Below are 10,329 nucleotides of genomic sequence, written 5' to 3' on the forward strand. Positions count from 1 at the left end.
ATGTGGTTCTATTTGAGCCATCAAAATATAAGAATTACTTAGACAAGCAATTCATTATTTTTAACATAATAATATGAATTTTTGAGAGTATAGGTGAAATAAAGCCCATGCTTGTAAAAATACCAAATGGGTTGCAAACTTCAATATACAAAGTAGAGAAGTAGGGGTCTTTACCACTATAACCACATTTCATGAAATAATAGAAATAACTAGAACTATTTACCAAAAATCCAAGTTAAGAACATATTCAATTGAACAAACACACATAAATTATGAGTAGATAATGTTGGTCTAGGTAAAGCCACTAGAGTAGAAGCAACATCCTCTTTAGAAAAAGAAATAACCAAAGTAACAACCAACATTGAATTAATATGAAGACCCAAATTAGAATAAAAATTTAGGAAAGGGGTCTTCAGTCCACCTGAGTCAAAGGAAAAGTCTACCTCCATAGGGAAGATCACTATATGGAAATAAGAGCCATGTCTCACTAGGAACAAGCTCTACCTCAATAAAAGATCTATGGGAAAGAACCTAGCAATAAAACATAACAATCCTCTACAAAGAAAGATTAAAAAAACACACAAGGTACAAAAATGATAAATAGGAATCCTAGAAAATAGAGCTCCAATAAAAAATAGGCCAACACCAAGAAGGTCTTTTGAAAATTGTTAGCACTATCCTAACCATAAAAGATAGAGTAACTCTAGTCCCACAAACCAAGAAACCACCCAACCAAGATCCATAACTGCCAAGAGCTAGGTGAAAATGCAAAACTCCCAATACCACAAGAACAGAGGTCCCCACAAATGCAAAGTATGTAGACAAATAGCCAGTCAAACATGTAGAACTCCTATAACCCCAAGAACAAGGAAACTCCTATCTCCCCATACATTTACAAACCAATAAAACAAAGAGTAGAAACCTCTATGAACCATAGAACTTATGGAGAGAGATGATGCCTCTACGAAGCAACCATCCATGACATCCAAAGGGGAGAAATTTTGTTTGTAGGCATAGATCATTTCCTATCTTTACACTCCCATCATTGGCATAGGAGTTACTACTTCATTAGAATGATTTTTATCCTCTCTTCTTCTCTCTTATGGTAGAAGACTATTTGTACTACAATAATAAGAAAATAGTGCGTGAGGGGGCTACATCAACTTTTCCTTCTTTACTTCCTCCACTAGTATTATTATTTCATTTTATCTCTTTTGGAGAGGGATTTTCCCACACTTCTTTTCTACTTTTATTTGGTTGTGAGAGATTACATTATTTCTTTAATGGACACTTTATTAGGCCATGTTTCTAATATCCATTCACGAACTCATTTTTAAGGTTTTGGTTTCTCCTCATGTTAATCTTAAATGGGGTAACTAATTAGGAAACTAGCACTTGCACCTTTGAAGGGTGCAAGGGTTGTGCCGATAGTCTTATAGATTCTTTAGATTTTTCTTAAGTATTTTTCTTTTGTTACTAATTCTAATTCAGTTTTGTAGTTTGTGCAAGCTGATTTCTTGGACATTATCTTGTTTATTTCTTTTCACACTAAAAATAAACATGTTGTTTAAAGAGTCGTGTGATCTAGAAAATCTTATTCCTTTTTCTTTATAATTATATACAAATTAATTTTCATTTAAGAGTATCTTTCAAAAGTCAAAGTAGGTTGAATGTGAAGCCCATCTCTATTGATTTTACTCTAAATATAGATGTAATACCAAATATAGAATAAAAGGTTTAAAAAATTATAAACAAAAATATGAAAAAATCACAAAATTATAATTAAAAAAATAGAAATATAAGATTAAAGAAAATATCAATATAAGAATTTATTGCGTTTCAATAAATAACTTGATAAGATTTTAATACCAAATCTGGTCTGGGCGGACGACTCTGAAGACAATAATACTATTCTTCACCCTCAATTTTGCATCAAAGGAAACATATGCCCATCCACAAAATGCTATGCCATGGGTTTGTTGTTGTTTTTAATAAGCCTTAAGATTTGATAACAACCTGATTTGTCTATTATAATCCTCATGTTAGAATGAAAGATAAAGACATACCCATCTAAACTGTCATGCTAAGTATATCAAATCTCAAAAAAGCTATTTCATAGTAATATTTTATATCCACAATAATGGTGTGTTTCACAAGTATCTGAAATTAGTTAAGAGGGCACGACCTGATATTATTGCAAGAATCGCGTTGCTTTACTATTTCATTAACCTATATCTTATTTATAGGTGGTGTTTTTTAGCAACCATAATACCATCTCTAACTTTAATAGGATTCTTAAGAGGAAAGCTTGAATAGTTGAGATATTAAAAAGACAATGCCTAGTGCATATTTGCACGTTAAGATAGATCAGTAAGTCCATGTACTTTCATTTGAAAATATCAAAGCTAATAACAAAAACTAAAATTGAATGTTAAATCATCATGGGAGCTATGCTAAAATCTGAAGTAATATATAAGGATACGAAAGTATCCGTAAGGCGTTTAAGAGAGATTTTATGTACAAGCAGAAGGCGCTGGCTGCGGCCCCTGAATCCTAATTTCTAATGAATTTTTTCTAGCTCCAGATAAAATTTGTTCATCGTGATATCAGAAATATCTCATTCTGCATTCTACGGAAGATAATATCCTAGGTTAGGAAGAAGATGGAACTAGTGGAGAGGCGGAAAATTGTTGAACAGAGATTCAAAGATGTTATTAGTTTGCAGTTAAGAGTTATGCACTTCGCGGCTTCGACTGTTCACCTGTTGCAAGGCCTTACTATGGTGGCAGGGGTAGGCACCACTGGTTCTCTCTACAGGTTCCTAGTTTATGATTGGTTGTAGCTATGCTGGACAAGCTAGAGGGAAAGGAGAAGGATAAGGAGAGCTAGCTTTCCTATTTTCTCTAGATTTTTATTATGTTTTTTAATTCAGCACTCAGCCCATGTGGGTTGTCTATGGTACTTTTATGAACTTTTCTTTTATATTAGCTCTGTAAATATTATGTTAATGACTGCTCATCATTTAAAGATTTTGGTTGGATATTAGGTAGCTTTGATGTGGGGGTTTTGTTTTCTAGGTCAACCCCCATTTTTAAAATGCACATTTATAAATATTTATAAATAGATGATGATAAGCCAAAACATTTCTTTAGTCTATGACTCCTAGCACAAAAGAGACTCAAAATTACCAAATGATATCATTATATTATTTTCATAATAATTGAAATTATAAACTAACTACAATAACCATTTATTATTATTAATTCTGATTCAATAAAAACTCATCTTATTTTAATAATAAAATTATTTAAATACCCCAAAACCAAAATTTTGTAGAATACTCTAGAGAATTGGAATTGTAACCCAAACGGAAAAAAAGCTCATATTAGAATGGTTCCCTTTAGATAAATAATAACTATTTATAATTTCGTAATTCCCTTAGATATCTGAAACAATTAAAAAATGTTAAAGCAGGAAAGCTTTTCCTTGCTTAGGGCTATCAACAGGTACTCTGGGATACACCAATATAGTCTCTTTGTAGTTATAAAAAATAGAATTATGTCATATTAGTGATGTGTTGCGAAAGTATAGCTGTCATCATCTTCAGGGCGGATGATAGTCTTCTGTTAAAAGAAAACTCAAACGGTACATCGATACGAAACAACTGGAACATATTTTATTCCAACATTTAAGAGGAGAAATAACCCAAAGAAAGATCATGACAAAGCGTCTACTCCAAAATTTTCGTATATAAACAAGTGCCTATAGATTTTTATAATTTCCCAATTCAATTATTCTTATCGGTGCGATTGCCGCACACTCTCAACCAGTGACTGGACCGATGAAATTGTCCCTACGACACCCAAGAAAATTCCCAGAGCTATGAACAATATATTCAAAGCCATCCCCGGTATGGTTATTGAAGATCTGTATATTATGATGTAGAAAAGGCAAGGGAAAACAATGGAGATGCAAGTGCTAAGGAGGGACCCTGTGAGCGCCAAAACATAATTAAAATAAGGCAAAGTGAGGGCTATAATGAGGATTATGATGAGCAGAAGGGAGCCTATGGTTGCCCTTATTGCCATTCGTGATTTGGACCCCAAATACTGTGGAAGGACACTTTCCAACTGCATTGCCACAGGGGCTAATTCTAATGCATACTTGGTCATTGGTGTTATTACTGTCGCCCATAATGCTATTTTGGTCACAATTAGGTGCCTCGGCATATTCAGAGTTATCTGGGACTTTATCTCTGATCCGAACATGGTCGCTCCCATGAAGGCCAACCCTGTGTAGATCACTGTTATTAATGGAAAACTCACTGCAACCACCTGGGATAGAAAAACATAAATACACAAGTTAAGATGATTTATTTAAAAAAATTAATAATAAAGATAAAAGTATTTGTTATTTGAACTTAAATAATATATTCTAAATTTTGATTTGTTTAAGTGGGTCATCTAAAATCATATGGATGAGTGAATCTTAAGCATGTCTAAATTTATTTCAAATAAAACACGTAAATAAGTCAAAGCTTAGAGTGTGTTGTAAAGTTCAAAAGTATCAATCAAATAAAAAGAATTAAAATTTGTTTAAATACAATCACATCAACCATATTAACAAGTCAAAATATAGATAGTTTATTATGACATTATTAGACTTAAGAACATAGCACTATATTTTGATGTGTAATTGGGTGGATGTGACTTGACTTAAACAGCACAGTTGAAGTTTTTATTTGTTTATATATCTTGTCTAAAACATGTAAACAAGTGAAAAGTCAAATTGTGTCGTTTAGGTTCAGCCCTGTCAACTAGATTACATGTCCAAATTCGAAGTGTGCTCTATCCTATCGAATCAAATAATGAATCAAAACTTAGAGCATGAAGTGTGTTGTTTAAGCTCAATCACATCAACCATCTTAAGATGCCAAACTGGTCAAGTCTGTAACCTGGCAGTCTATGTGACTGGACTTAAACAAAGTACTTGAAGTCTTGACTTGTTCACACATATCATCCGAAACATGTAAACAAATCAAAACTTGAAGTGTGATGTTTTTTCACATCAACTTAAAGTGTGTTGTTTAAGTTCAGCTTCATCAATCAGAATTAGGAGTCCAAACTTAGAGCATGTTGGTTCAATCTGACCCTATCAACCATATTAGGAAAAAAAGCTGGTAAAACTGCCATTATATTTGGGATTTGAAATTTCTGCCTTACAAGAACCACAAGTATCAGTTAGTTATTTGAACTTGAATACCACAATCCAAATATAAATTTATTCAAGTATCAGTTAGTTATTTGAACTCGAATACCACAATCCAAATATGAATTTATTTAGATCATTTATGAGAACGTGAATATCTAATTTCAGATAAAACATACAAACAAGTCAAAAACATAACTTATGCTGCTTTAAGTCAATTCACATCTATCAGATCGCATACCAAACTTAAACTATGCAGTTTAAGTCCAACCCCATAGAAGTTAACAAATCAAAACTCAAAATGAAGAGGCTCTATCTGACGTATACTCATGGAACTCATCTGATCATGTGCAGTGGGGAGGAGAAAAGAAAACTCGTACCTTGGAAAACTGCGAGGGGTTTTTCATCGCTCTGTATATGTTGGGGAAAACAACGTGACCCGCGTAGCTGAAGATATAGAGCCCAGAGATCCCGGGGATATTGTTCAATTGCAAGGAAGGAATGGAACGTTTTGTTCCCACGCCTCCAAAGGCGGCCGCCCAACCGACAACGAAGAAGAGGAGGAGGGAAGTTATTATTCCTCCGGAGGAGAGAAAAGAAATGGAGCTCAAGTCCCTGAGCCACAGGCTGGGCAGCGCAATGAGAACGGCAACAATTGTGAGAAAACGTGAAGGCGGGAGATGCAGCCAGGAGAGCCTCAGGTGTGTTGATGTGGTGGAGAAGATGGTGCCGAGATTGTCTCCCAAAGAGATTGTGTAGCTCACCAGCACCAAGAATATCTCCACGTACATAAAGGTGCACACGATGATTCTTCCCTTGCTTCCCAGGGCCCTCTCTCCAAGCTCTTCGTAGTTTCTCACCTCAGGGCTTTGCTTCAGGCATCTCCCCATTATGTTCGCTGTGTAGGAGCATATTACACCTAACCCTACCAGAAGGAATGCGCTTGTCCACCCACCCCTTTCCAGAGCGTATGGAGTTGATAGCTGACCAAGCCCTGCACTTTCAAAACATAATTCAGCCCCTATGTCCAATCAAGAAAGAGAAACAAAAACACAATTAGATAGTTCATTGACTTGTTCAATAAGGCCCATCTGAAATCCCTCTCACTTTCACAAGGGAATTCGAATCACCTAAACTATTAGTTAACCAAATCAGAGTTATATTATTGGCTATGGTAAAAGAAATGTGCGTCTTACTACTTTGATTTGATGGGGTTTTAATAGTATATTATAACCGTTTAAAATTGCACTTTCACAAGAAAATTCAAAACCCATCTAAACTGAATACTACTTCTTGTGAAACAAAACTGTATGGTTTACTACTTTGATCAAGAATACTGATTGTCAAAATTAATAATTGTTATTGTCTGTATAATTCTTTATCAATGATTATCAGAGTACAAGATAGCTGCAAAGAAAATAATTAGGTAGTCACCTTTTCAATAAGATCCACCCACAATCAAACTATTTTAAACTTGATTTTAAATTTGTTCAAGTGCCTCATTTGAGCTTACTTTTTAAATTTTTTTATACGACCCATCTGAAATTGCACTTTGACAAGAGAATTCAATTCACCTAAATTCAATAATATTTGTTGTGAAACAAAACTGTATCATTTACTACTTCAATCTATCTATGATAGAAAGTATCAGAATTAATTAATTAATTGTTTTTGTTTATTTCTAAATTAGACTATGGATCATTTTTATTAATTAATATTTGAATCACATCTTATGATCTATGATTAGAATACAAGAAAGTTACAAATAAAATGATTAGATAGTCACTTTTTCAGTAAGACCCATCTGCAATCAAAGTCACTTTCACAATATAATTCATTTAACCCAAGCAATTAGATTTTAGATACAGTTGTCTATTTCTAATTGATTAGAAAGAATATAATTTGTGACCATGGTAAAATGACTATATAAATCACTAATTTACTCAATTGAATTCAAACAGAGCGCTTGGAGTTTGAGATTTGATTTATTTAAGTGATTAATCTGAATTCAAAATTGTTTCTTAAATAAGATTTATATAATAATAATAATCATTTAAATAAATCAAAATTTCAAATATATTTTTTATTTCTAAAATGGTAACTCAGTAATATATTAATATTAGATTTATAAAGTGGTTAGTCACTAATATATTAATATTAGATATCTGATTCAGATGGGAAAGTACCAGTAAGAAAGCCCTATAGCCCTATATTGTTGCTGAAATACATCTTGAACAAATAATGTCATTTCATCAATTGAGCTGACATCTATGAACTCTTTCTTAACTTAAAAAGAACAAGAGCAATCTTCAGCGTCTCTGATGTAGCTTTGCTGATTTTCATATCAAATCTATAAAAATAAGAGTGTCTGTAGCATTTACCTATCATGATACCAACTACATTGATTGTTGAATGGAGGAAGGAGCTGTTAGCCTTTGCATGATGGCCATCGTTAGATCTTGATGCTGCCTCCTCTTCAACGATCTTCTTCTTGAAACCGTTCCCATTGCAGATGAAAAGTTCAATCGAATCACTCTCTAACTTTGTGATAATACTGGTATTCATGTTCTGCTTAGATAGAGAATGGGCAACATGATCAGTACTCTCCTCTAAGCTTTCATTGGCCACTTGATTACGATGAGGGGCATGACAGTAAAGATCTGCAGGCGTGGGGTTGTTCATCAGCTGTGCCATCAAAGAGTTATCACTCAGATAAATCTAAAAAGAGCACAGCAGACGAAGGGATTAAACTAGACAGTCTCTTAGCCCTTGTCTCCTTAGAAATGGTTGCCCTTGCAGTATTTTTATACAGAATGAGGACGTTGGAGAGTGTGGAATATAATATTTCTCATCATCGAACTAACGTTGTGATGATACCTTTTTCTTATTAAGTAAACGGGGATTAAAGAGGTTTTGTACTTTTCCGAAAGGTAGGGTTTCAGTTGGAAAGGGAAAAGGTGGTTTGTTATAAGATGCGGCGCATGCTAAGCTCTTTACCTCTTTCTTTCTGTCATTGCTTTTCCTGGTCCTCGTGCGACGGATGAGAAGATGCTGCAAGGCCAAAGAGATGGTGAGCATTAAAGCGTTTTCCATAGTTTTCTCTTTTTGTTTCTTTCACTCAATTTGCTTTGGTTTTGGGTTTAGGAAGACCAAACGTATGTAGTTGTAATGGTGTCACATGAGAGAGAGGGACACGGAATTGTGATCATGCACGACGTTACGAGAGATTCAGTTGCTCATCATGATTAGATAAAAACTACGAGGGAATTGGGGATAATGGTTTGGTGTAGCCATCACTAGACTTGATTGGTATCTGATTCAATTTCGTACAAATGATGCGTCTGCTAACTCAGGTGTATTTGCCTATGACTGCTCTCTGTTTAGATATTTGGACACGTTTTTTTATGGATTTAGCTTTATAATATCAGTTCTACATTGTCTATTTCTAAGATTAGTTTAAAATGATTCTGATATAACCAGCTTTGGAATATAAAATGTCAAGAATTCAATCTCTATTATTGTCATACAGAATTTTGATTTTAAAATATATTTTTTTATAGTTCTTATACAAATTGATTTTATAATTCTAGCATTACAATACCTCCATAAAAATAGGTTCTTAAGCTCTTGTCTAACGTTCTTAATTTTGAAATTAATTTCAAATATATTAATTAATCTTTGAGCTAATAAGTGGTTACTCTAAAACTATCTTTGAGGTTTAGCTCCAGAGTTGTAAATTGTGAATAGTAAGAATATTTAAGGTAGCAAATCCAATAAGAGAAAGAAGCCACAAGGTTATGTTATTGTTGGCACCACTTGAAATGTTATTTCTTTATCGTAGTGTAAGGATAAAAAGACATGAGTGAAATTTAGAGAAGTGCATAGTACATATATCTAAAAAAATATAGTCACTAACAAATATAGCGTGTACTATACATCATTCTCCATGATTGCAACCAAACTAAAATACAAGCTAAATGTATAATACCAAATATCTTTGCAATATTATTGGTTCATTGCATGTTTTATTCTAGTATTTCCTAATCATTTTCTTATTTTCTTGTTACAATTATGATTTTCAATTTTATATGTACACTCAAGTTTAAGTATCAATGAGTGTATTGTGTTCTAATTTTTTGTTCTTTTAGATATATTTCTACTACTATCATTTTGTGGTGGGTGATTACTACTATAATATTGGTTCTATATAGTAACCTTATTATCCCTTTGAATTTATTGATTTACCTAGGAGCCTATGTTACAAAGCAAAACCAATTCTCCACAAAACTATGAGAAGAAACAAGAAAATTTATTTCACTCGTCAATGAATAAATGCTTTGATGTAAGTTAGGGATCTATGATGCAATTTACACACCATGTGATCATAAAGTAAATAAAGCAGGAGAACATTACATGTTATGAGGACAAATATATGTGTCACAAAGAAGAGTAGGTATAAGAACGCTGGTACACAAAATGATATACCAAACATGATTAGCTAATATGAAAGTGTATTAATCTGGAAGAATATAGTTTCCTATGTAAATTTTAGAAAATGTAGACATCATAAACACATACACCAATAGTCCCTCTTGAGAGAAAATTAGGGAGTAATGCACACGAGTTGAAATATGCAAAAAGAAATGTAATAGGCAATTTGAGATGCATTATGGATCTGTTGACAAACATATTTGTCTTCTACGTTGATATTTCACAAATGACTCTATTACCTTAGCGAGAAAACAACAATCAATCATAATAGTTGGAGAAGGTTCACAACTCTACCTTTCCTCTGAATTCTTATAGGGTACAACTCCCCATAGGATTTACAATGAATTCCTAAACTAAATATATGATTTCATTTTTAACCAGAAAACAAATCAAAGGTGACTCAACTTGTTCTTAGAAAAGAAATCAAAAATAACAAATATACCAGAATGATTGATTAGTCAAAGAAACACACAATTCTCTCTACATTAGAACTCTAAAGAATTGATAGGAAAACTAACAATACTGGCTGGAACTAATAGTATTTTTCAACATAAAATAGGAATCAACCATTTAATTTTACAAGGAAAGTTTTCAAAGAAAACATATAATTTTTTTACACTATTCAAGATA

The 10,329-nt window shown here is 33.1% G+C and overlaps 1 protein-coding gene across 1 annotated transcript; it reads right to left on the reverse strand.

The window, feature by feature from the left end:
- Window positions 1–3,731: 3,731 nt before the first annotated feature.
- LOC149564261 (amino acid transporter AVT1H-like) lies at window positions 3,732–7,983 on the reverse strand. The gene is made up of 3 exons (XM_089824128.1): window positions 7,590–7,983; window positions 5,589–6,202; window positions 3,732–4,334 (listed from the first exon to the last, which is right to left on the reverse strand). The coding sequence occupies exons 1-3, from the start codon at window positions 7,900–7,902 to the stop codon at window positions 3,798–3,800; spliced, it is 1,464 nt and encodes a 487-aa protein (XP_089680254.1). The 5' UTR covers window positions 7,903–7,983; the 3' UTR covers window positions 3,732–3,797.
- Window positions 7,984–10,329: the final 2,346 nt, after the last annotated feature.

This window comes from Cupressus sempervirens, chromosome 4 (assembly GCF_028749045.1).
Source record: "Cupressus sempervirens isolate cs-2001-9-10 chromosome 4, ASM2874904v1, whole genome shotgun sequence".
NCBI classification, from domain to species: domain Eukaryota; kingdom Viridiplantae; phylum Streptophyta; class Pinopsida; order Cupressales; family Cupressaceae; genus Cupressus; species Cupressus sempervirens.

Coding starts and splice junctions, on each gene's coding strand:
- LOC149564261 (XM_089824128.1), bottom strand. CDS start 7,902: ATGGCACAGCTGATGAACAACCCCACGCCTGCAGATCTTTACTGTCAT. Junction 6,203..7,589: donor TGTAGTTGGTATCATGATAG/GTAAATGCTACA, acceptor TTGAAAGTGCAG/GGCTTGGTCAGCTATCAACT. Junction 4,335..5,588: donor ACCCCTCGCAGTTTTCCAAG/GTACGAGTTTTC, acceptor TTTCTATCCCAG/GTGGTTGCAGTGAGTTTTCC.